A 27,510-nucleotide genomic window follows, 5' to 3' on the forward strand; every position below is an offset into this window, starting at 1 on the left:
CTCCTGCCGACGGAGGGCGCAAAGGACTACCCCCCGCGAAAGGCAAGGTATCTGCGGTAGCGGCGAGCAGCGAGCTCGGGGGCGCCGGGGGCGTGGGGGGTCTTCTCCCGACTGGATACAGCGCGGTTCCCGCTGGAGCTACTTCTGCATCCGCATGGAGTGAAACATAAACAAACGCACACACGCACCGCGGGAGCGGCCGCCGCTCCGCCGGCGCGGAGGGCAGCGCCGCGGGCACCTCCGGCACCGCCCGGCCCGTGCTGCCGCCCTGCGCGGCCGCTCCGGCTCCTAATCTGATTTTTTTTTTTTTTTTTTTTTTTTTTTCCCCTCCCTCCCTCCCCTTCTCCCCCCGCCTCCGAGCTCCGGCGTGCGCATCGCCCGCGGGGAGCGGGGCTCGGGGCGCAGCGGAGAGCCGGCCAGCCCTTAGCGGAGCGCGGCATGCCCGCCCGGCGCTCTCCCGCCTGCTAGGCTCCCGTCGGCACCGAGGAGGCGGCGGAGGAGGAGCGGGGTCGGCGGCCGCCCGCCCGCCCCGTCGCAGCGCCCCGCAGCCGCCCGCGGGGGAGGCCAAGATGGCAGAGGCGTCGCCCCCCGCCCCGCTCTCGCCCCTGGACGTGGAGCTGGACCCCGAGTTCGAGCCGCAGAGCCGCCCCCGCTCCTGCACCTGGCCCCTGCAGAGGCCCGAGCTGCAGGCCAGCCCAGCCAAGCCCGCCGGCGAGTCGACCGCCGACGCCGCCTCCATGATCCCCGAGGAGGAGGACGACGAGGAGGAGGGGGGCGGCTCGGCCATGACCGTCGGCAGCGCGGCCCCCGCGGGCGGAGAAGCGGCGGCGGCGGCGGCGACCACCGCCGTGCCGGAGGAGGCGGCGCGGCTGCTGGCCCCGCTGCCCGGCGGCGGCCCGGAGGGGCCGAGCCTCTCGCCGGGGGGAGCGGCGGCGGCGGCGGCAGGCGGCGGGGGGCTGAGCGGGGGCCCGGCGGCGGCGCCGAGGAAGTGCTCGTCGCGGCGCAACGCGTGGGGCAACCTCTCCTACGCCGACCTCATCACCCGCGCCATCGAGAGCTCCCCGGAGAAGCGCCTCACTCTCTCCCAGATCTACGACTGGATGGTCCGCTGCGTGCCCTACTTCAAGGACAAGGGCGACAGCAACAGCTCGGCCGGGTGGAAGGTGAGGCGGGATCCCGGGGCCGCGGCGCTGCCGCCGCGCCGCCCCGACGGGCGGGTTCTGCCCGCGGAGGATGCGGCCGCGGAGCGGGGTGCTGGCGGCTGGTCCCGGCAGCAGCCCGCCGGGCGCTGATGCTGGCCCCGCTGATGGTGGTCGCCCTGTCGGCTTTGCTTTTTTTAAGGGAGGTATTAAGTAAAGTTTTGTCTCTTCCCTGTTGCTGTGTAGAAGCGGTGAGGGCTATTGACTCTGAGGGCAGAGTACACGCTGGAGCGGAGCTGGCTTTCGTGATGCACAAGCACATAAGCAGGGAAAGAGAGAGGGAGAGAGAGAAGGAAAAATGAAAAATATTTATAAGGCGTGAGGGTTTTATTTTGCCTTTTTTTTTTTTTTTTTAAAGTTTTGGTAACACCGGAGGTTCCTCATGATGGAAATGGACAGAATTGCTTTTATGCATGATCAGTCTGAGTCTCAAAGCTTAAACACCTAATGACTTTATTATTTTTGTCAAGAAAACTTCCAGTTTTTTGCCCATGTGTTCCTCAAAGACAGTAGAAGGAAATTCGGGTTTTGACATTTCTTTATAAAGTTAATCAAAGCATGGAGTTATTGGCTGTTCAGCCACGGGAGTGCTTGGTTTGCGATTCCTGCGGTGCCAGTGTATGAGAGCACCGTCTACTGATAGCCCAGCATTTTCTGTCCACCACTGCGACAGTGAGCAGCTAAGAGCACTACCGTTTTAATAAGTGAGGGTAAAAAAAAAAATACCTGCTTTTGTGGCTTGTTTACTCAGCGCGTGCAAAAGCACGTTGCAGGGAGGCAGGGTTTTACCTTCAAGAAAGAGTCTTATTAGGCCTACCAGGAGCCAGAACTGCACGTAAAGCACATTTGAAGTGATTTCCAGAACTGCTTTTTTTTCTTCTCGTTTTCCTGTTCATCTGTCAGCGTCTGTTGGATGCCGAAATGTCACGTACTTGCAGCTGTACAGAAATGCAGGTGCTGCTTGATGCCGATACTGTCTGCAGAAGGAAACCCCGGCAAGGTTCAGTTGCTGCTGAGGGCCGATACAAGTGGCATCTGACACGGAGTTTTTGAATGGATGGCTGAAGGTGATTTTGCCGGCAAGTTCAATGCTTTTACAGAGAAATTAAATTTTCTCTTTGAGACTATCTAGGTTTGGATCAGGTGGTAACTTTCAGTATACATATTAGTCAGAAATACTATATAGATTAAACATATCTGGCAGTTTCTGTACTAGCAGCCCTGTCCTGTATTTTGGTGCCTGAGCAGGACTCGCTGCTGGGAATTGAAATGCGGCTGTATGATTTTTACCTTCCAAATGAAGCGCAGTAGTTGACAGACTTGTCTCAGTCTGGAGAAAATACAAATGCAAAGTTTATCGCTGGCATAGCTAGTTGAAGACAAGGCTTTTAAAAGCACATATCTTTTTTACAGCTTTTGTGTCTGTATTAGGTGTTGAATTTTGATCTGACTCTTCAAGTGTGACGCAGAGTGTGATAAAGGGTTACATCTTCCAATGACAGCCTGTGCCTTCATAAGTTGTTTGGTTTCACATAGAAGCAGTGGCTTTAGATGTCAGCTGCTATGACATATCCAGCATTTTTATCGGGTAGTTTGAATTTTCAGTAAATTCTCAATATCTAATTCAAACAAAGACTGACCTAACAATGGGCCTGACACTGTTTTAGTGGCAAAACTCTTTTTCACTGTAGCAGAAGCAGAATCTGGGCCATAACATGAAGTGCTTATATTGATTAGTATCCTTAATACCATCACAATTTTTCTGACAGTTTATACTGTTAATTTGATATTGATTCTTTTGCTGAGCAGCATTAACTGGTACTTGGAGCTAATTAAAATGTTAAAAACTTGGATCCCTTGAGATTCTTCTGTTATAATTTAGTTCAGAAGTTACTCACAAACCTTTAGGATGACCTTTCTCAGGAAGTACAGGCACACTGGTAGCAGCAAATTCTGCCCCTGATGATTGTGAACTGTCTCTGAAGTTAGGGTAAGGCATTCGGTCGCGTTAACAGTGAGTGCGGTTGTGCGTGGGTGGTAGGGGCATACTGGAAGGGGCAGAGGGGAGGTCAGGAACTAATAATGTGCCAGGCATCTTAAACTGGAAAATGTAATTCCTTAGCAAGGCTAGGATTTCTTTTTCAAGTGCATATACTTTCAGAAGTGGACTACTTCAATTTCTTGGCTAGAGAGTAGCTTAGTTTGTGCAGAGGCAACACTCTTATATGGGGACTCCATCTTAGTCTCCTGATGTTATAACACATTATATGTTATTACCATCTTTGTTTGCTTCACAGGTAATGAATACAACTCTTCAGGAACTAATGTCAGCTTTTCGCATTAGGCTTCTTCAGATTGCTAGTTACACCAAGACTTTAAATGAACAGAAGATAGTTCTGTGTTAGAAGGCTTTTATCTTAATTTTGAATATTTTTACACAGCTAAATTCATCGTTGAAGGCAGCAAGCCCATTTAACAATATTCTGCTCTGCCACTGAGTGGGAAAATTGTTATTTTAAACAAAGGGAAGAAGAGAACTTGGTCTTATTACCTTATGTACTATTATCTATAAAATATTAATACTGTTTCCAGTGAGATGTGCCGAAAACCATAATCCGTAAACGTAGCCGGGATTATTCTCCTCAAATAATTATTTTAAGAGCTATAAATTAAAGTTACAACTATCACTTTTTTTTTTTTTTTTTTTTTTCCCTGCCTAGGGCATTAAAGCAGAAGTGAATATTTCAGATGTGGTTAGGAAGACGTATATTACGTTTCTGGTAATTCGGATAAGGTTTGCCCAATACACCCCCCCAACAATCTCCTTTGCTTCCCCCTGGGCCTGGTGGGATGTTGGCTAACCTAACAGTGCCTGAAGCTAACGAGGGCAGTAGTGTACGGTGCAGTGCTGCAGAGCTGCCGCACTCCGGACACTCCTGTGTGCCACGGACAGCCCCGGTTGGTACAATCCTGTACACTTCCAAGCTACTGGAGAGGGTTTCCATGCATGTTCCAATGTCTGCTTCTGGCTTGAAAACTTAGGGAAGGTTGGTATTTATGTTCGTCATCACTGGAGGGAGGAAGGGATGCCAGGGTGAGCTGGTTTCACCCTTGTGAAATGCAACTGTTCCAGGTACTTCTACAGAGCTCCTCGATGACTAGATCTTTCCTCATTCAGGTATCTGTTACCCAATCAAAGTCCTGCAGTCACAAAACTAGTGTGCTGACTTAAAAACCAAGTTTTACCTCAGAATTATTTAGGGTGAAACACTCACTTCCCTCAATAATCTTAAAATAGGAAACTATAAAAACTTTTCATTTTTTTTACATGTATGTAGTAGAGGTGCCTGGTTTCACTACAGTTTAAGTAATTCCATACCTCTTCCCACAATGTTGTTTAGTAATTTCTTGCAGCACTATCTTGTGAAACAGTCTTTTCTACATGGAGAGTACACTAGGGGGACTATTTCCCTCTTTGTTAAGTGCTATGGCAAGACTATGAATCTCGTCCTTTATACTGAGATACCGGCAATTCCCAAATTTAAATGTAGCTGATTTGCTTTGATTTGTTTTTCATATCAGAAGCCTATTCTGTTTTACATCTGTTGTATTCATCTTCCCCATAAAAGATAAACACTTGCTGCTAGGATATTTACTTTGAAGGGGAGGTTTTTGTAAACTTTGTACATGGGCATTCCATCATTTCTTACCGTGTTTCATTGGCCAGTATGTACCAAAGGGCTGCAGGCCGTTCAGTGCAGCAAATGCACAAGTCTCTTCTCTAATTACTGAGACTTGAAAAGGCTTGAGAAATTTGCCAGTCATGTAGACAGATGTCTAAATCTGTTAGCCAGATGCTGATACACAAGATGTGTCGGACTCTTTTTATCATCTTGCAAAGATGTGAGAAGGAAGTAACACCACTTTCTTCCTTCTTATTTCTCCTTCCTCGGACTGACACACAATGTCTTTATCAGGAGTGGCAATGTAAAACTGGAGTCTGCATCAGTTTCTTTTTTCCTCTGCTGACTTTTAAACTTGTCTTCTTTTTATTTCTTTAAAGGTTCTGTTTCCCAATTAACTGCTAGTAAGAATATTTTTTTCCAGCCTTCTATTGTATTTTTTAAAATATATTTTTGTGTTGCCTTACTTGTCTGTACAGACAAGGGTTTGAGTTGCAAGCTGTAGCCTGATTATTTTAAGTTTTGACCTGCTAAAGAGAGCATGGATTTAAGCATGTGAATGGATCCTTGGGACTTCACTGGGATTACTTTTGTGCTTAAACTTGCTGCTTAAGCATATTACCTGATCAAAGCCTTACTATGTTGTGCTTTAACAAAACACTCAGAAACATTTGTAAGTGACTTTTGTGCTGAGCAGTGTAAAGAGATGTGTGGTTCCAGTGGTTGAAACCACTAGATAACAAACGTCTTGCATCAAAGAGGAGTATACTTTAGTATCACAGTAACAAATGACTTTTTTAGCTTTCAAGTAGAAACCATATGTAGATATTAGCGTACATTGTTATTTCATATCTGTAATGTACATCAAAGATCCCACTCTTCCCCAGCTCATGCAGGCAGGTGACAGCTATTGAAGCAGTTAGAGAGAGACCAAGTAAGTAGCTCTTCCAGAATCACTGACATTGTTTGATCCACAGTATGACAGTGAGGAGCACCTCTGTTGAGGGACTTGTTAAATCTAGACATAAACACATCACCTTGGTGAATGTCTTCAGCTGCAAAGAATCACAGGCTCTGATAAACTCAGCTTTTGATGTGAATGGGAAACTTCCAGTCAATGATGATGTGGTATTTGCTGGATAGTATCGCTGCCAGGTAGACCTGCATGATAAATGCTGGAATCAATGTCCATCCATTGTTCAGAGACAGAAGGTTACCTAAAGCAGTGATGCAGCAGTTGACATTGTCTGTAATAGGTTTATTAGTGTCAATATTTGTACATATTTAAAATTTGAACATATTTAAAATAGGAAGCTTGAGAGTCAGAGGTTGGCTTCTGCTTTTACCGGTGTGTTTGAAAGTACACAGTTAACGCTAATAAATATTAAATCACTTTAGTGGAAGCTATATGCAATATGCTGTACTGGCTTGAGCAAACACTGGCTGAGACTATGAGGCTGGGGAGGAGAAATGTCCTGGCACTGCTGTCCTGGGACATCCTGCCTCTGCTTGGTGTTGTCCTGGTGAAGTGAGCAGTGTCTTACTCTCGAGGCCATTTTGTATTCGGGTCATTTTGGTGGTGCTACACTACTTTGCTGTAATCCTGGGAGATTAAGGGAGGCTGGGCACGTGCTGGTGCATTTAGAAAGGCGAGTGATTAGGGTTAGCTGTGTGGTTTTGTGAAAGCTCTTTGTGCTGATGTGGACAAAGTAGCAGCCCTGAGTGGAAGGTAGGCAGCTCTGGAGCAGTCCCCCCGCACCCTCCTGCAGCGCCTGGGTAGGTTTCAGCCAGCTTGCCTGGGGTGGATGGGGTGAACAAGCGTGAAACCACCCCAGAAAATTACAGTGGGTGTGCTGACTTCAAAGGGAGGCCGAAGGGATTGCCTTGGAGATAAGGGAAAACTGAGGATAAGCAGCCAAAGCATTTCTCTAGGTGGCAGCCTCCTAAAGGTGCCCTGCTAGATTTTGGCAGCCAGCTATTTTGCGTGGAAGTATGGAAAATCTTTTGTGAGGATTGTTCCGTATTTGCAATGCAATTAAAGTGGGTCTTGGTATAGTGGCGACTTGCCAGTGGAGAAAGTGAAAGTGTTTCCTAATGCAAGTTGCTACTTAGACTAAAGTCTCTGCATATTCTTGTTTCTCTCCCACTTTTTAAAAAGGCCTTACTACTATGTCTGTCACAGAAAATGTGCCCAAGAGCAGTGTTACAAAATGGCAATATTAGTTTGTTTTAAAACCAAGAGGCCTCCATGTGTGGAGGTGCTCTGTCCTGGGAAGGGCAAGCTCTGAGCATCCTCCCGCTGCGGATTCGTTCCCCTTGTCATGGAAAACTGTGATTCTTAAATTGGCTCTGGAAAGGGCCAAAGCTTAGCCAGGTCCTGGAACAGGAGGTGCATCCAAGTCCCACACATAGTGACGATGCTGATAAAGACCTGGCTGATAGCACTCAGGGAGCTGCAGGGATTTTTTTTGATGTGGCTTTTCTTGGGACTGGCAATATGTGCGTAGTGCCGCACTTCAGGAGCAAAATGAAGTGTTCAAGTAATGTGCATAGTCATGCAGTTTTCTGTACTGCTGGCTCAGCACACCATGAGTTAAGTGAAGATTATGCTTAACCTTTTATTTGGTCTTTTTTTTTTTTTTTGTGCTTCTACTAACTTACACTGTTCTGTTACAATTTCCTGAGCATTGCCACACACCAAGCTTGGAAAATGAGGTGCATTTAGCCAATTTATGGCCTGACATATGTTAATTAACATTAATTACCTGCTTGAATAGTCCATTTAGCACTTATTATTAAAAAGTGGCTTGTCTACAGAAGGGGATTTTCCTTCAGAGTGTGATGTTTTGTTCTAACTTGCTTTTGATGAAGTCAGGTTGGGGTATCCTGTGTTTCTCTGCACGGCTGTACCAGTTTCCTGATGTTCCAGTTGTGTGTGTGGGATACAGTTTTACTGATAGGCACCAGCTCCTTACCCATGTGTATCTGGCATTTATTAGGCAGCAGCTTAGCTTCCCAAGCAAACTAACATGTTTCCAAGCATTTTCTGCTCGTGGTGGATACAGCTCTTGTTCATCTGCTTGAGGCAGCAGAGGAAGAGCCATGCTTCTCAGACTGCTAGGAACTGTAGGGGCATCTGGAGTCCTGTGGTGGTGTGACCCCAGCCCCTTTGGGGTGAAGGAGTAGGAAAAGCTCAGGTGTGCAAGGCTGGAGAAGGGATGTAGGAATTGCTGGGGCACATTGTGGTGCTCTGCAGGGAGGTCATTTCAGCTCTACGTGGACTTTAGGGCTCCTGCAGCCATTGAGAGCAGGCCACCACTGGAGTGGAGTGTGATCTCCAACAACAGCAGGAGTCTTGCTGTATTCATCAACTACATTATCTAAGTTACCTCCTGGGCAGTGTTTTGGGTAAGGGTTGTCACAGATCATTGGTCTAAAACCTGTGAGGGGAGTAAGAACCAGAGAGGACTTGTTTAATTTCCAAATACCAATATAAAAAAAATAAAAATAAATCCATGCCTCAATTCCCCATATCCCAGTTTCTCCTTCCTGTCTTGGGAGATTCCAGGGATGTTATGTCCTACTTCACCTTCTTCATCATTCCCACTTGTAACACCAGCTGGAGGGTTGCATGGTGCACTTCCGTGGGAGGTAGAGGTCTGGCTCGTAGCTGTGCCAGTTTTGGCTGGGGATGCAGCGTAGAGATGATGAGGCTACAGGACTGACAAAAAGCAATGCCAGCACAGTGTGAGGAGTTGGGAACAAGTGAGTGCTTGCATCGGTACTCTGCCTCATCCCTGGTGGGAAATAGCAAGGGAGATGCCTTCCAGTAGGGCTAGAGAAGAGCATTGCTATTCGCCAGAGTGGTTTCTCCTGGTGCTGTGCTTGGTTGTGAGGTCCAGGAGGAGCTCCTCTTGCCCTGCAAAGCCAGAGTCCTTTCTTTGGGCCACCCACCTTGCGTGTTTGCTCAAGGATTGATATGCTTATAATGCTGCTTTGCAGGGAATTTGAGGCAGGTTGGGAGTTAGCAGCATTGATATGTTATTAATAACTGTCTGTGTGTGTCTTACCTGTATTTTGCTTACTGGGGCAATTTTCTTTTTCTGTATGCTGGTACATATTAAAAATAAAGGCTATTTAAATACTTTTTAAAATACCTTCTTAATATTTCACAGACAGAGAAATGCCCTTCAGTGGATTTGTTCTAGTAAAGAAAGGCCTCGTGAAAATTAGCTCTTATAACAGACTTGTGCTAACAAATTGAGTGGATTGCTTGCTCTATCACAACATGCTACATACTTCAGAGCTGAATTATGGAATGCCGGGTTCTCACATGAACATGTTTATTTGGCAAGGTATTATTTTGCTTTTCTTCATTATTTTTCCCCTGATGGTGAAGTTTCTACTCGCTGCATGTAAAGAGAGGCATGAGGACGGTGCATGCTGGTATAGAAGGGCAGAGGCAGCCCATGGGCCATTGTCAGAAAAACTGGTGGAGGAAGGACCACTTGAAGCAAGGAGGATGCCGTGTGGCGCTGACAGCTGGTCAGGGCCTTTGCAGCGTGTGCCTCCAGTTTTGGGAGTGAGAAGGCTGTGGGTGCAGGGCTCAGCCTGTGCAGCCTGGGGCTGCCATACGCCCGAGTGCTGCCTGTGCTCAGGTGCATGTCCCTGGGCTGAGTCACTGGATCACGCCACTTCTGCGTCTCTTCACCCACTGCCCGTGCCGAGGTGAAGGGTGGGTCTGTGCTGAAGTCTCCACGTCAAAATCCAGTTGAGAGCTCTGGAATGAGGGCAGGAAGCAGGAGCCACTTTTCTCCTTTGACACCTGCTTCTGAGGCTGCCTTCACACTCTGTGTTGTGATGTGGGTCTGTCTGGGGGCTGCTCGTAACCCAGCCTGCAGCCCTGCAGTGTCTTCAGGCCAGCCTGTCTCCCTATCCCTGGCCTGCTGAGATCTTTGTCTCTCTCTCTAGGGAGCAGCGGAGGCCGTGGCACTCCCGGGATTGTGATCAGTGGGTGGGACTCAGGAAAGAGTTTTCAGTAGGTTTGCTGGCTTCCTGAGAAAAGGCAGGTCTGGGCTGTTTGCCAGGACTTGAACAGGGAGGTAACATCTGCTTATCCCAGCCCCAGAGGAGTGGGAGACAGCAGATAAGTCGGAAGAGTGATGAGGACAGACGGCGGTGTGCGGTGGGAGGACAGATAGAGGAACACCCAAAAACATCAGGATGTGTCTGCTGGGGCTTCGCTCTGCGCCCTGGCTGCTGCGACTGCTCAGTTTGCAGTGGGAATGAAAAAGAGTTTGCGTGGATGTAGGTTTATGACGATGCAACTTTCATGGGTAGACGAAGAGGGCAGGTCTGAGTCTCATCCCTGCTAAAGGCCATGTTAAGGCAGGAGCACACATTTGCATTAGTGCTAGACAGACTCAAGCCGGCAGTGCCAAAAATCCTGATTACAGCTGAGCCTGAGCCCCGTGTGAGAACCGAGTATGACCAGGGAACCTTAGTAAGAGTGTCATACTTAAGTAAGCAAAGCTTTGTCTAAAAATGTATTAATTGCCTAGTAATATCTAATACAAGCTGCTCTCCTAGTCTAGACAGTCAGCACCTCTGACTCTGGAGACAATTTGTCCTGATAACTTAGTGTTTTCTCATGCTGTATCGTGTTGGTTTCTTTGTGCTTTCCAAAATAGGATGCAGAAGAATAAATGTATTATTCTAAAGAAATAATTTTAGGACATGGGCCAAATTGCAGGCCCATATTTGTTTTATCTAGAATGTGGACTGAATTGTCTTGATATGTATTCACATAGCAGTGCTTTTAATTCCTCTGGTATCTGGGGTATCTGGTATCTTTTTCTGTCTAAGCTATCTCTTCAAACACCTATTGCAGCTCTCCAAAGACACATTGTGACCAAGGTTAACCCCACTTTCTTACATGAAATTTGCAGTGTAAACATACTTGTAAATGTGAGACTTAATCCAGACCAAAAGTTTCCGACTTTGTGTGAACCTCAGTCTTGTATAAATATATTTGCTAATACTTCACGGAGGATTTATCAGTTTCACATATTAAGTTCTAGATATGCTTTAGTACATAAAATTTGGCATCTGACAAGTGAGAGCAGCGCTCAAGAATGTCTTATTGTGAATGTTTCACAGGCTCCCACATTATCACCATTTTTGCTGTTTGATTTTCTGTAGAGAGCAGTGATGTGGTTTCCTGAAAGCCTATAACTTACTGTTTGTTCTGCACAACTGCTCTGGACCTTGACTAATTTTCAGAGAATGTTTTTTTCCAGCAATTTGTACAAGAAGGTGACGCCAGTTCAAGTCTTGTCCTGAGATGCTTGTAAGCTGAGACATGTAGAGCTGCTGTCCCTGTTTTTGTGCAACACGATCTGTTATGCCTAAGAGTTTCACTATATGGGGGAACTCAAAACCGTTTGTGTGAGATGTCAGGTTTCAGAGTGAATGATGCTTCTTTAAGTATGCATCGAGACCTACAATGGGAAGCTGCTGACCCTTCTCTGCCTTTTTAGGACAAGAACTTTGGCACTGATAATGATGCTGCCACTGAGGAGCTGTAAAAAAGCATTTTTTGAATTCATAGCCTCAGCCATGTATGTGTCCCAGATAATTGGGCTACATCTAAAATCTTCGATTTGCAAATGGAAGTCATGTCAGAGCTCTGCATGAATTGGGCCAGAGGTTTCCAGCCTAGCTTGTGCAGCAGCCAAAAGCTCTGACCTAGTATTACGATGATCATGATGTTGACAATGTGATTTTCACTTCCCATGGCATGTTGAGATTTATTTCCTGTCCCAGTGCTCTTGCATCCTGGTTCATGCATGGCAAAAATACTTCCGATTAAAATGTTCTAGAAAGTTTGCATGCTTGGGGTAGGAGAGAAATATTTTATGAGGAACTGTTCTATATAAAGCTATGGGGAAGGGAGCTGTGTACTTAGGAAGGTATTTGAAAATCAATAGTGAGGCCATTTTCCATGCAAAAAAAGAGGGGAAGTGTGTAGTCCATAAGGTAGTGGCATACGGGCCTGGGAGGAGGAAGGATTCCATGAGCTAGCAGTAGGGTGTAAATCAACCTGATGTATGTTCATAGACATCTGATGTCTACTGGGCCTAGTGGGGTAGCTCAAAGCAGGTGGAAGAAGCATACTGTTTACCTAATTAGAAACATAAATAAAATCTTTCCAACATTCTTCTAAATTAAAATGCATCTGAAGCATATGTCAGATTTCTCACATCCAGGAAAGATCTCTTAAAACCCCGCCGTTCCTCATGAAGGCTGAGGAATTTCTAGCCCACTTTCTTCAGGGCTCTGCCAGGTAACAAGTCTTCTTGGTTGGAAGATGGAGTGGGTGTGCATTGGCAGCTGGAGGTACTGGGGTTCTTCCTGAGCACACCTGTACTGCTTTTTAATCAGAGGGAAAGGGCCTATTGTTTGAGATGATAGACCAGGGAATTGGAATAACAAAAGAAAATTATCATTGTTGAAATCATTGAAGACAGGATTTCACCTCTGTATTTATTGAGAAGTCAGTGATGGTGGGAAGCAGGGCCTGGGCTGCCGTACAGTCAGAGCAGCTTCATATCTCCAGTGTATTTTAGACACCAAGGAGACAATGATGATGCTAATTGCAAGAGAAACTACTTAACTGCTTTGTATTATGTGTGAAATGAAGGGGGAATAACGCTGATTGAATGACCTATTTTGACTTTCTCAGTATAATATGTTTAATGTTTTAGTCTTTTTCTGGAGAGTGAATTATAATTTTATCAAATCCTGCTGGAAATTAATATGTTGCTGGGCAAAGTTATTTTATCCTTGCAGTTTTAACTGCGAAGTTACATCTTGCCACTTGACTTGGTGGCGGGAGTTTTCTCCTTCTGTTGGAAAGGGCTTTTGCCATGCAACACAGCGACAGTAGTACTTTTTGTTTTGTACAAAGTAGGGACCTGTCAGGAGGAATATAAAATAGGGCACTGAAGTAGTCTAATTTAGAAGGAGAAAGGGCATAAATCTCCACCTCTCTCAGATGACAGAAGGCCAAAGTACAGCAGAAATGTTTCCCTGCTTGTAAAATGCCAGATGCCAAATGTAAAATACCAGAGAGGTTGCACTGTTAAAGGCACAGCTGTATCTAGCCTCCTTACATGTTTTTCAGACTCATTTTTGATGTGTAAGGGGGTTCTTAGACAACGAAGCAGCTCTGTTAGGGTCTTCTCTGCTTATTGCGCTGTTACAGAAATTGTTTGCTGTTTTGGACTAGTGTCAGGCAGAATAATACTGAATAAGTCCCAGATGAATGTGGGTGGTGAAAAGAGAAAAATAATTTCAAATAAAGAGGGGCATTATCAGCTGAGCAGCCAGTGTTGATCCTATGGTGCTGAAAAATGAAAGCAGGAAAAAGACTTCTTTCTTTTTTTTTTTTTTAAATGTAAATTTTAGCCGAAAAATCTGTTCTGACTAGAGTTTGGTATTCTACTTAAACTTGCAGCAAATTGGCGTTGGTGCAGCAGTGCTGTGAAGTTCTCAGAGGGAGAACAGAACTAGGAACAAGCCTCCAAAACTTGAGAGGATCTTCAGATTCCTTGTCCATTTTGGACAACATGACCTGTAGCGTCACTTGCAGCTGCTGGATTCAAGAGTATAAATAGTGAAAAGAACACTGATTTGGCCAGGATAAAATGTTCATTTTGGGTTTTTCCAACAGCTGTGTCAGGACTTAACCCTGGCAAAAGCTTCTCACGTGTCATTTCTATTCAGGCTTGTAGTAAGCATGTGGAATGACAATGTTCTCTAATTGAAAGAAAGAAAAGAGGAAAAAAGTAGTAAATTGAGAAATAGTGTGTATTTGGTATCTTCTCAGCCTGAAGGAAAAACACTGCTTGAACTGTATGATAGCAGTTGTTTGAGAAATTAAGTATGGATTTCCTTCAATTGTAGTTGAATCATGACATCTTACTAAATTTATCCAGTTTTGAGTGCCTGCTTTCTGGTTTGACATTTTTGTTTGTGGCCGTTGGTTCTGTTTGGTTTAAAAAAAACAAAAAAGCTTTTCATGGCCATAGAGGTGGTATTTTCCTTATTTTTTGCAGGAAACTGGATCGTGTATCAGACCATGAATTCTTCCAGGTGGTTACAGATTTGGGGGGTTTCTCCCTACAAGTACTGCAATGCAGTGGGTAGGTTTGAGCAATGCCAGTGATGGGTTTTCCCCATTTTCTAGGAGCTGCCAGGGAGATTTTGCACAGTTTGACCACGAACTATAGATCACTGGAGCATCTCTGTTGATAGTTCTCACTGTTCAGTTAAGGGCCAAGCAGAAGTACTAAATAAGAACATTCTTTATTTATCCAAAAATCTACACTGAAAAAATGTATCCATATAAAAGTCAAGTGCTTGGGAAGTACAAAATGTCAGAAATTAAGTTGCCTATAATACTTGAAATTACTTCTCTTGCTGGCTGTGACACTCTTATTAGTAAGGAGCTCACAGGCTCTCTCCACCCCCACTCTCCTTGTTGGTCTGGATCCTCCAAGGGGTACTCACGGTCTCAGCTCATCCCCTGTGCTCCCTGTGTGGGCCCTGTGCCATAGCTGTTGCACTTGGCTCCGAGTAAAGAAATATGCCCTTGCTGGTGTGCTTGTCTGTGTCATGTGCCTCCTCAGTAACCATAGGCTTCCCTGACAAACACTGTCCCAGCACCGTATCTTCTTCTCCCCTCCCCAAGCTCCTTACTATGTTCTCTTATCCCAGTCTCTTCTTCTCTGACTCCCAGTCTTTCTCCATGCATCCCTCCTTCCTTTTCCTGTGATCTTCCATGCCTCTGCCCACCCCACTGGTTTTCATATCTGTTCTGCTTCTCCAGCTTGTCTGGTTTTCTTGTCCAGCTCTCCATTCCACATTTCTGCCCTGCCCTAGGATTGTGTATTTCCTGTGTCTTGCTTTCCTATCCTGGACCACTTATCCTGTTTCTAATCCCAGTTTCAGGTCAGGTTTCCAAAGTTGTTAGTGCAGAGGAATAAACAGGGTTTTGTAGTAGGAAGTGTTGGACAATACAAGGTGTAGGTGGGGCTCACAGCACGATCTATAATTTAGAACACTGTTTATATTTTTAACTGATCCACCCTTAGGTAAGCAGTCCTGGTGCTGTCAGTGTACAAATCCTTAGTCATTTGGATAATTCTGTTCCTTCTGCTGATACTGGGGAGTGAGAGGTTGCTCATTGTGTAAGAGATGGAGGATCCTGTCTCAGAGACACTTGGATGTCTTCTCTGTAGCCTGATCTAGACGCCAAACTGTATCTGAGATTCTACAATTCATAGGGTTACTGAGCTGTCCCTGAAGTATTTAATGGTATAGGTAGTAATTTCTCTTATTTCCATGGTGAGGGGATGTTCCTTTTTCCTTCCTTATCTGTGAAAAGAGAGGAGACATTCAAGTTCCTCACTGAAAAAAATAGAAGGCATGAAAGTGTACAATCCATAGTCATAGCATATTCTGTCTTCCAGTAAGGACCCTCTGACTTGGTGCATTTAGACTTGAAAATGTAATGATATAGCTGACCTTTTCTGATACCGCTTCATGGTTTCTTGTACCTTCTGCCTCTGATGCTAACTTCATGCCTGGTCTTTAATGGTTCTGGTAAAATGTCTTCACATCTAGGGAAGCTGATGACAGTGTTTTTGTTATCAGAATTAGGTTGAGAAACATACTGAATTCTGGTGTTAGCTAGACCAAGTCATTTATTGGTGTGAATAACCTTGTATTGACCTATTAAAGAGCTTGGGCATAGAGTGTGTCACCTATGAGTCCCTTGTTCTTTCATGATAAAAGTTCAAAACTTTAAGCAGGTAACAGGGTGTCCTGTCCTCTTTCCATTGCAATATAGCGTAGGCAAACACACATTGCAACAAACAGCGCAAAGGTAAATCTAGCATGCCCTGCTTTTTCCGCTGCAAGAGAAATCTGCCACTGCTCTCTGAGCCACTCTGGCAGGGTGGTTGGCTGAGGGATTTACTTGTGATGGCTGATGCCTTTCAGGTGTGGTGCTTCAGTTTCCCAGGCTATTGATAACAGCTGTTTAGACACAGCTCTCTGGGTCACGGCGTATGGGGATTTTCTGATAGTTGTGGTGACCTTGGCAGGAGAATTAGAGTGGATGTAATGTTTCCAAGAACTGGAGACGCCTGTGCCATTGAACTGGTGCACATTGCTGAATCAATTACTAACATTGGTAGGATTTTGCTTTAGGGGAACCTCACAGCTATATCACAGTCTTGTTATTAGTGGCGTATTGTTAATTTGTTTTAATACAGAGGCAGATGTTTGCAGGGAGAAGGAACCTCAGTAGTTGGTTTCTGTGAAGTATTTTCCCTATATGCAGCACTGTTGTAGTGCATACCCCAGCACTGTCTCTCACTTAATTTCTTAGGAAATTTTTATTAACTCCCGTGTGGAAATAAATTTGGTATAAGACCATCATCCTCAGGTGAGGAATTGCAGCATGGTGCCCCTGCCTCTTCCAAAGCCATTGATGACAACTGAAACTCTTACCATGAAGATTTTCTAACTTTTTTGTAATTTGTCACTTTGGTGACTCAGTCTACTGTGGCAAAGGCCCCTGGTGAGCTTTTGCAGAAAGCCTCCCCAATGAACCTGTGCAGCCCTTGATCTAAATCCATTGTCACCAGCCTCTCCTACACCCACTGCTGTCAGTTTACTGTGTTTGTAATGGATTGTCAAAGTGTTGCATTTAATTCAAGTGCTGGCAAAGTTTTCCTCAAAGTGCCTGTGTAGTGTTAAGTCAGTTAGGAGTTATAAATGTAAATATGTTTACAGAGAAAAGAGGAATGCATGAAAGTTGGCATTGCCTAAACAGCCAAAAGCAGTGTGATTTTATGCTAGAGGGACATTGCAAATGTAGGTTGCCAGAGTGTGCTTCCAGAAGTAAAACCCAGCCAGAAGTTCTTGAAGTCCCTGCCTTCAAATGCACTGCCCATCTGCTGTAGCTGCTGACATGGGGGAGAGGGCTCAGGAGTCCGTGGGCATCCTTATGGAGTTTTATAGGGAAGTTTGAAATGCCACAGAGAAGCGTCGGCTGTGTCTGAAGGGCTCCTTGTTTTAGATTCTCCCAGGCAGGAGCTGTACAGCTGGCAATAAAGTGACTCCTGACACCGGAGTTTCATAACTGAAAGTTCAGCATTTTTCACAAGCTGTCTTAATTGGGGTTGTGAGCGCGGGCACACGCACACCCCTCGCACACCCCCCGCACGCCCCCCCAGCACATTGTTTACTTCCTCTGTAAGTTCTGGGACATTGAGTACTAAGGAGCATGATACGCTTGCATAAACACCCCAGCCAGATTTATCTCTCAAGCCTATCTTTCCTTTCCCGTCTTGGAAAGTGATTAATCTGCAGCACACATTTTGTTCTTTGATTGCAGGGCATTATTCTGTAATCATTTACAGTTTTGCAGAGCCACAGCACTGGCTTGATGGAGCATTTCTGTCATGTAGCTGGCGCTGTGGGCTGAAGCTTTAGCTGCGTAATGTGGAGGGAGCGTTGTTACCCTGTGTCTCTGTGTCATGTTAAAACTGTTTTCTATTTACATTGCCTGGTTTCTGTGCATTCAGAAAACATTGAAATGTACACATTTGAAGTGCAGACAAGTGTCTGCAGCAACACGTGCTGGGGACTGGTTTGTAGGTTTTAGGAACAGCATCAGTACTGCAGCATGCTGGCTGCCAGCTGAGATTTTCCTTTGCATTTATGGAGAGTGGAGGAGTTTAAGTAACTTGTTTTCCATGCTGCAAGTCATCTATGGAAGCCTGCATCAGTTAGAAATGGGCAACTTATGTAGATACAAGAATTGTACATATTTCTTAGGTCTGTGGAGAACAAAAAAGTGAAGAGATTGAAGATGAATCAAAAAATCTGTCCTGTCTGTACTGCACTGAGGCTTTTCCACATGCCATTTGTTTATTTTGTTTGTTTTCTAGTGTGCAAGGAAAGGAGATGGAAGAGGTAACAACCTTGACTTAACATTTTGTGGGATTGAGATAAGGCTGTTGAGGAGAGTTTTGTTTGATGCAACTCTCCGTGCTATAAACCTCTTCTTTCAGTAGAAAGATATGAAAAGTAGGTAGAAAAAATTCAAAGAAAACCACATAACTTTGGGCTCTGACATAGTGGTAATTTCTTTTTTGCAATATATGTGAACCTTTATGGCCTACAAAAGGCCCTGTAGTGGATGGGCCTGGCCTAGTCACCCGTGCCAGTGAGCATCTTTCTCCAGAGTCTCTCAGAAATCTGGCCCACAGCATGTCAGATAAAGCATTTTTCTGTCACCTTATGACAAACCAAAGTCCTATAGTTACAAGACAGAGACCACAACAGCGACATACTGCATGCAGAGACCAGGAAAAACTGAAGGCACTGAAGGTGTGTAGCGTGTCTGTTAAATGAAGTATCCAGAGGATCCTATGCCAGAAGTCAAGACAAAAAAAATCTTCCAACAGCCTTCCTTCTCAGCCTGATTTTGAGGGCAGGACAAAGAAGCGGGGTTTTCTCTGACTGCAAATCCAGCAGTCATTTTCAATGGGCAGGTGTCAATGGGCTCTGCCTTGGGGATCTGACAGTGTCGGACCAGGGAGAGCAGCAGCTTCACTCCTCCAGCAATGGGCTTTGGAGAAGGAAGAAGAGGCAGCAGAGACCACTGGTAGTGTGGTATTTTAGTTTAAACTCCTATCTCCTGATTTCTGATGTAGAGGGGTGTCTAGAATATCTGATCATAAATGTCCTTTTTCCATCCTAGAAATGTAAATGCCTGAATTCTAAATAAAAGGAAACCTAAAAGCAGGAGAAGGAGGGCTTAGGATCTTTGGAAGCAGCAGCTGTTTAAGGAAACTACCAAATTGTGAAGAAAATGACAGTTTCAGTGTGTGCATGTATGGAGATATCCAACTGCTTGGGTTGTGCTAAAACCCAGGATTAAGGTTTGTTTGGTGCAGCCGACTTTAAGCATTGGTGAGTGAAGGGAGACAACTCCAAACAGGAGGCAAAATGAAGTGTGCAGTGTTGCAGAAGTGCAGCCTTGCAGCACTGGTGCCTGTGCCCTTCTTGAGGCCCAGCTTCAGGAACACTGGGAGCTTCCTCTTACTCCACTTGGATGCATGCCACAGGGTCATGGAGTCAGGGTTCAGCTTCGCTCACCCCAAATCCCTTATCACCTCAAAATGATTTGTAACAGTTGTATTTGTTTGTCTTTAACAGCGAGAGATGAACCCCTTTAATCTCTGTTGTTTATATTACTGTTTATACAAAGTACAGCTGCCCACAGAAAGATTTCTAGGACATACTGGCTTCAATACAAAGGAGCTTCACACTGGAAGCTCGAGGCCCCATTCCATGAGGCAGAAAGGAGCCTTTGCCTCAGTGTGGGTTAATTATTTAATAGTCGGCTGAGTAGGCAGGATGATCATGGACAAGGAATGAGGCTGATCAACTGTGTCCAGCGTAACGTTTCATGGTGTAGGAGGGGTTTTGCTTAGCCCTCCAGAAGCATCAGAGCTAATGTCATGCTGAAGTTACAAATCATGCAAAAGCTTTGGGAGGAAAAGAAGCTTTGGGCTTCAACACATTCAATTATGGAAGAATACATGCACTGAAAGCAAGGTCCTCTCAAGTGGAACACGTGCCTCTAAGGGAGGGTTTGGATAAGAGCCAGGTGCTGAGAACATCTGTCAGAACGTCCCAACCACTTGCAGAGCTTCTGCTTGGAGCTCTGTAAAAAGTTAGTCTGTTCCTGTGTACAGCCTCCTCTGCACTGTAACTGTGGTGCTAATACTTTACCTCCACTCTTGCCTGGTGCAAGGGTGGATGAAAACAAGATGTTTGCTTTCTCAATCTCTGAGATTGGGAAACTCACCAATGGGTGAGTTTAGAAGGTGATGCTGTGGGTTTCAATGCAGAGAGGCCATCGTCCAGATGCAGAGGAGCCACTGGCTCTTTTTCTTGCATCACATCAGCAGAAGACCCTGAACCATGGAAGCATCCCAGAAGGGTGGAAAAGTGTGCATTTTATCCTATTTCAGTGCAACTGAAAAGCATGTGTGGTGTTCTTCATTGAGAACCTTGTTTTTAGACAGACTAAGATCCACCATTGCCAAGTGCTGCTGTTGTGCACCTGTAGTTTTTGACAGTGATGGCTGCAGTTGGAACAGATCTTCAGAGAGGACTTGTGCTGTGCAAGTAAGATATGTAACAAACCCAGCAGAGACTGGAATAGGCACTAGTATATCTGAGGGACCAGCAGATGACAGGCAGCTCCTCTTTACCATCACCCCCTAGCTAATTGCTGACTTTCAGTTCTTTCTTTTCCCTAAACTGTGAGGCATCAGATATAAGTCCTACTTATATAGGTCACCCACAAGGGAAACTGGACATTAAATTCTAAACTTCTAACCAGGCTAACATGTTACTTCTTTATTGCATGCTAGAGGCTAGTTCTGGTCTTGAAAGCACCTCCTGTGCAATGTAAAACAGGGCCTAGAGAAAGGAAATGAAATCAGAAATGGAGGAAAGTTATTTTAATCATAAATAGCTGTGGTAGGAAGGTAGATGTTTGTATGTGCAATAGTACAGTACCTACTGTGTGTATTTTAGGAGAACCTGAGAATAGCAGCTGCTCTGAAATACTTGACGGTGAAGTCAAATATAGTTTAGGTTTAAAAAAAAAAAAAAAGTGGCTGGGGAGGGTGGCTTTGCAGTGTGAAGCCTGTCGATGTTATCTCTGCCGTGTGGCACAGAACAGCCTGTGACTCTGGCACTTGTTTGTGAACGCGCAGTTCCCATAATGGGATACGTCCTGCTCCTGTCTGTGTGGTATTGTGCCTGGTAAATGGGGTAAATGCTCCCCACCTCCCAAATTTCCTCAAGAGCCACAGTTGGATGACAGCTTTGTTTCTCTGAAGGCTGTCTTTTCTGAGGTGTTGCTGATTTTGCAGCCAGTGGACCTGTTGAGCTTTATATCTATAGAGCTCAGAAGAAGCTAAGCTACAGGCACTAAACTAGAGCTCTTGCTAATGTGCCAAGGTCGAAAGGATCAAAACCTAAGTTAAACTTGTCTCTGAAATTTGGCTCTGAATCACAAATTCAGGAAGTTGTACATGAAAATCGGTCTGGGCACTGTTTCCTTCTTAAGAGTCCTTTAGTTAAAAATAATGTATTGCGTTATAGTTATAAATAATATGGGCTTTTTTTTTTCCTTCCTCTGTCTAATTAAATTGTTACTCTTGCCACAACGAAGGGAAAGGGAAAAGATAATAACATGAATCTGGTTGAACAAGTACGTAGCTTGCAGGTTTCAGAGTGTTTGCAGCTGCAGACGATGCTGAACCCTATACTCATGCATTTAATTGTCACAATGAAAAGAGGGTGCTCTGGAGGGATCAGCAGTGTTTTCTATGTGTCCATCGTATGGGAACCCTTTTGAAAGCTTACACAAAGTGGGTTTTTCCTGCACTGTCAAAATACAGAAAAAAGGAATTTTTATTTTATGGTGGTGGTTTGTTTGGGTTTTTTTTTTTTGGTTTTTTTTTTTTTTTTTGCTGGTAACTGAGTGGATTTTGTAAAACTATGGTTGAACCATATGGTAGGATGTTTTGAGGGACTGTGGTGTTCTACTAAAATGACAAGCAGTGGCTACAGATAGCTCTGCCATTATACACTGTGACACGTTGGCAGGTTTGCTGTGGGTAAATAGTGGATAAAGCTGAATAAATGAACTTTTCTGCATCTTGGTTATGGCATTGAGGTGCTCTTTGAAAGCCATGTGGGCAATCTGGCTGTGGCCTCCTGCCTGCTGAACAGTAGTGAAGGCCAGTAGCCTGGTAAGACAGTACTTACCGCAGCTATTGCTGCTGCTGTGTTTACTCCAGGAAAGTTTTGTGTGTTTTGATGCTGAGATTTGTCAGTGACTTCTGGGGCCTTTTAGCAGTGTTCAGGTTTGTGGTGGATTGTAGATGTTATTGGAGAGATCACCTAACTCACTTCTGGGAGGGCAATGATTGTGGCCAGTGAAAGCAGTAATTCCAGGAGCCCAAGGGACAACGACAGGCAATAACACGGCTGCCAAACTTTAAGCTTAATCGGGACATCTTTCAGGTGGTGAGAATGTTATTTCCTCAAATGAGGCCATGCTGAAGGATAAAGAAGGATCCTACAAAGCAGAGAAGCTGGCCTGTGTGAGCAGTAGAGCTGGGCACAGGCTCAGAGATTTATTGTGCTGAAATTTTGCTGTCACTTAAAAAAGAAGGAAAAAAAAAAAGCAGCGAGGCAGCTGTGTTATTTCACTGGCAGTGATGCAATGCTGGTGACACACCAGGACAGGAGGAACCAGCACGCTGTGTGACAGCACAGCATGTACATGGTGTCACCCGAGAGTGCCCCACCAGCCAACAGATCCAACCAAGTGCCAGCATGTTGTCTAGGGCTTAATTTTCAAGCCAATATTTATACATAACAGCTGGAAGTATGTTTTTGGGAGTAACACATCATGACTGCACGTGTACAATTTCCAAAACACCCCCTTTTGCCCCTCCTATATTCTGTACTTAAGGGGGTTTTAGACTTTTTCCCTAAATTTGTTTTATTGCAGTGCAGTCAAGGCATTTACTAATTTTTCATTCATCTGTCAACTTCTCTAAAAGAGTGAAAATCTCACAGGAAAACACCATGCTCTGATAAGGTTGTAAACAGCAGAAATCTTGGTATTAATGTTTACTGTATCGTCCTGAAGATTTCTGCTGCCCCCAAAAGTTAGTGATGGCACAATCAAAAAAGAATATTGTAATACTGAAAAGAAAGACCCAAAAAGAAGAAACCTAAGCATTTTTTTAAGAAAAAATTGCAAAAGAGGTGAGGAAGAAAGCTGCTGGTGTATTAAGTGTGTGTGTTTGGTTAAGGAATTGAATGGGTAGCAAATACTTTTCCATGTGTGTGGAAAAAATGAGTTGGCTTTTGCAATAGCATTTTATGGGAAGAAAGATCAAGGGTTCAGGAGCTGAAATACTTATTCATAAAATGTAGGGAGCAAAGACAAGCTACTTGTTGTGCTTCTGCCCATTTGCTGTAAGTCCAATCTAGCTGAATCATTTCTAGGAATGGAGTGGGTAACTGGATTTTCAGCCTCCTCTCTGTCCTTGGCTCCTCTCCTGCATGGCTGCTCCTGATTAGTACTTGTTGTACTGAGCTTTATATGAAGGGTATGTTCCTGTCCACTGCATTGCTAAAGCTTTTACCACCTTGGGATCTATGCACAGTCCACCTGAAACTGGATTAAAACAGCCAACTTGTTTCACAGAGGTTTCTTAACAGCTATCAGACAGAGGCTTCCCTGGGTAGGATTCTAGTCTGATGCTGGGGAAATGAAAGGCCCTTCCCTATCACTGGTCCATTGCCACACTTTGTGGGTGGTTTCTGACAAAATCAAACCCAACCCAAGCATTTCCCATGGTGCTTGAGGTCTTCCAAAAGGCTGAAGATGGATGATCTGCCACGTGAAGCCAAGCTTGCTGCAGGTGTAGCTTTTATTTGTTCGGTGAATGTGATTTTTTATTTGTGTATCTGAAGACATTTGGTGTTAGGCTGAACGGACTGCTTGCCTGAAGGTTTTTGCTGCCTGCTCCCTGTGCCCTGCAATGCCCAGATGATGTGAGCCCCACTCAGCTGCCAGGATGTGCAGATAGGTGTGTGCCAGGTGTGCACAGCAACCTGGGCTCGGCCCCTGCACCGTCCCATGCTTGCCTTTGTTTAATCTGGCACCTTCCCAGCTCACCTTAGACATTGCTGTGTGCCTCAGGGTGGTGTGGCTCTGAAAGGCTGCACCACACAGGGTGGTGGTTTTCCCCTCTTTCCAGTAAGTGTAATGAGAGGGGGAACTAAAACAGCTGTTCACAACATTTTTAAGAAGTTTTGAGAGCCTCTGTGCTTCCCATGGGTTTCAGGACAGGTTGATGCTGCATATGAAGGCTAAAGTTTGTCTGCCTGTCAGGAGGCAAGGAGGCTGGGCTGGTGCCACACGGGGTGAATTTGGATCTCTCTGGGTAGGAAAAGCAGCTGTGGTTATCTTGGTGATGAATAGAAACCCTTTTGGTTGTTAACTAGCGAGTTTTAGTGTTCTGTATTTTTGAACTTCAGTTCTGAAAAAAGCACAATTTGGAGCTTGTGATCTTTTCCTCCCAAAAGAAGGAAGTGTTTGTAGTGGTGGTCTTGATCTAAGGTGCAAATTGTTTTTTAGCAGCGAGTGAAGTAGCTTCCTAGACGGAAAAGGTCCTAGGTAAGACTGTCACCTCTGTGTCCTGCAGTTGCTGTGCATTTAATGAATGTCTTGCGAGGGCTAAAAAAATTCATTAAAAGCAGTTTGTTTACCTAAAGAGAATCTATCTGACAGTGCCATGTCTGAAGGAATTCAAAGCCCTCCAATGATTTAGTGGGGAGGAAGGAAAGTTTTTTTCATTTTTCTTGTTTTTAATCTTAAGCATGATTCTCTTTCCCCCCTCGCTTTCCTAGCTCTGCGCCCATTTGTGTGTGTGCATGGTTATCAGCCCATGTGTGGTTCCAGGTTCCTCGGGGCAGCAGCCTTTCCCTGCCTAATGGCTCTGAAAGGGCTCTGCAGAGCCAGAAAGATCCCAAGGATTTACAGTTACCACCCTGTTTTTAATACGTGCCTCTCGCTGCCCTGCTGCCAAGGCAGTGCTGTGCCAGGTAGGAGACTACTCTGCTGCTTTGGAGCAGCTGTGGTACCTCGGGGGTGACCTGCAGCCAGTGTCTGGGGGAAAGGATGCTGCCAGGCCAGGCAGAGCAGCTTTAGTCGGGATGCTGCCAACTTTCTGTCTCCTCTGGTGGGATCTCCCCACTTCTGCTAGGGGCAACCAGAAGAAAAGGATGTGTACTCCTCAGCATGCTGTTGCAAACACAAATAGGGAGAAGAAGAGAAGGCCAGCTCCCTCCTGTATGTAGCGCTCCACTGTGTGGTGTATGAAATAGCCCCCACCATTACCAGTTCCATAGATGCTTCATTCCCTTGCTGGCTGCCTCCTGGCTAGCCCTCTCATATGGGTATTTTGGCAGTCATAGGTTCAGCAGGGTTAGGGGAGCAATCACTAAGGCTGAGGGTCTGGCTGCCTCTTGCTGCAGGGGGGTTGAATTGCAAGGAAGAGATGGTGATCAGCCTTTAGGGTGTGAGAAGAGAGGCATCTTGGGCTGGCACACTCCCCATGCAGCTCCTTATGAGGCCAGGTTTCCTCTTCAAAGCCAAGAGAAGACTTCTCACTGCTCTTACTGCTCAGCATGGTGAACTTGAGTCCTTCCCTATTTAAAACACATATTAATGTTAAAATCGGCCAAATCAGTGCCAGAATGTTTAAGATGACAAAATGCTAATTGGTGTCTGCTGTATCTTTCCTTTTCATGGGCACAGGTGCCCCACCCTGAGCTCCCACAAGAGTGCATGGCCCCACTGTGTGAAACAGATCAGTGCTGCTATGCTGGAATTAGGGTGGTTTCTTAGGATGTGAGTGTTCTGTCCACTAGGACTTCTGCAGCTGCTTGGGGATACAGTGGTGGGGACTTCCTATCTTCCTCAGGACTCCCATTATCCTGTGAGGAGATGTCTGAGTCAGGAACTATAGAGCCATAAAGGGAAGAGTGTAAATGCATGTGATATTTCAATCTGATAGCATGACTGTGTTTAAATACCTTTTGGCTGCAAGAACTTGTCTTTCATACCTCATGCTGTCATTTAAAGAAATAAATAGCAAGAGATGGGACTGAATTGTTTTTTAAGTATCTTAAAGCTAGCCAAGATAGAGTTGTTTCCAAGACCTCTGGCAAAAAGAAATGAAATTGTTTTAATCTACAGTATTAAGAGGATCAGAGGCAACCTGTCTTTAGGAACCTTCTGCCTCTTCTTCCCCAACCACCTGGGGAAAGTAAGCCTCTTTCTTTAGGAATAAATAGTTCTTTACAGTGATAGGACACAGTTGTCCAGCCTTCCCATCTTTGCCGCCTCCAGTCAGTACTTCACCAAGGGAGTTGTGTTTATTCTTTCCAGCCTGAGAGCCCATTTCAAATTAGTGCTCTGTTTCCACATAGAGTCAACTCAGATCCTTTGTTATTATCTCTAATATGTGAAGCAATTAAGATTGTTCAGTATTTTGCAAGGTGAGCAAAATCCAGAGATGTTCCTCTCTCTTCCAGCCTCTTCCACATTGTGCAAATGGTTTCACTCAGAAGAGGCTGCATGTTTCGGGAGCTTTTCTGACTTCCTTGCATGTTGGGCAGCAAAATGTTAATCCTAAAGGTTGCGGTCAACTGCCTATGTGCTTTTGGAAGTGTTGCCATGTATGGGGTGATCCTACCAGGCTGTTTGAAGATGGAGGACATTGACATGGTCTGGTGGGGTGGGATTTACAGCTGTCCTCTCCCTCAGGTGAGAGGTAACAGGGACAATCAAAGCCATGTGACCCAAAGGCTTTGTTCATTGCAGAGTGCAGGCAGGTAACACAAAAACCTGAATGTTTCCTATACAAGATCTTAAAAATTTCATTCTGTTGTAGGCAGTTAGATGTATTCATTGCAAATGAGAGACTGGGCGTTTTCTGCAGTTTTCCTGCAGTAAATTTCAGAGGGTTGCAATTTTCATGGGATCATTGTTTTTGTTGGATAATTTTCAGCTGCTTCTCCATACCAGGATGAAGATGTGTTGATAATTATATTGGTGCATAATATGTTAGGTGAACTAATTCCTGCTCAACAGAAAAAAATTCAGAATTCATATTTAATGGAATGGTCTTGAGAACAATTTTGTAATCCTTTGTTTATTTTCGGTACTTCTCAGTGGTTAGCTTTATTTACTCTCCAGTAGCCTCTCTCTTTTCTTTGTCTCCAGTGATTATTTTTGTGGAAGGTTGTTTCATTAGCCCAGTGTGTACGGTGGTCATAGTTTGCTACCCAACAGCAGTTACTTGGATTCTAAGCAGGAAAAAGAGAAAATTAATTTGAAATTTCATACTTGTCATTTTTATTTTATCTAAATACTGCTGCAGGATTATGCCAGAGAAGTCTTACATGTAGCTAATATTCCATATATTTTTGGTTTAATGCAGGATGTTCTTTTGTGTCTCCTGACTCAGAAAAGGAGGCAATGAAAGTTGATTAAATGTCATAATGTGTCATCAGTTTTGTACTACAATTCTGTTTTTCCACAGAAGGGTGAAAAGTTCTTAAGCAACAGCGTGAACAACTTTCCTGGACAATAAAAGTACATACTGAGATTTATTTATTTATTTCTCATTTACCAAATTTAGGCATCATTTTACAAACTCTTGCTTTAGCATGATAATTGATCCTTCGGAGTCAGTGTGGCTGGGCATGGACAGTGGTTTGGGCTGTGCTTTAAGGATGTTAAACACATTCCCAAAAGCATCTTCTTGAGACAGGAGGGGTCAAGATGGGAGGACATCGGTGGGACAATGGGGCAGTTTTGCAACCAAGCTGGACACATCTGCGTGTGGCCAGTGTTTGTGTTAAGGCAACACAAA

The 27,510-nt window shown here is 44.8% G+C and overlaps 1 protein-coding gene across 1 annotated transcript in view; it reads left to right on the top strand.

The window, feature by feature from the left end:
• The first annotated feature begins 319 nt into the window (after positions 1-319).
• FOXO3 (forkhead box O3) overlaps positions 320-27,510 on the top strand; it is an 88,260-nt gene continuing 61,069 nt past the window's right edge. The window contains exon 1 of the mRNA XM_086876739.1: positions 320-1,163. Within this exon, the coding sequence (XP_086732865.1) occupies positions 570-1,163 (594 nt within the window). The 5' untranslated portion in view covers positions 320-569. The remainder of the gene's footprint in view (positions 1,164-27,510) is intronic.

This window comes from Cyanistes caeruleus, chromosome 2 (assembly GCF_971803275.1).
Source record: "Cyanistes caeruleus chromosome 2, bCyaCae1.hap1.1, whole genome shotgun sequence".
NCBI classification, from domain to species: domain Eukaryota; kingdom Metazoa; phylum Chordata; class Aves; order Passeriformes; family Paridae; genus Cyanistes; species Cyanistes caeruleus.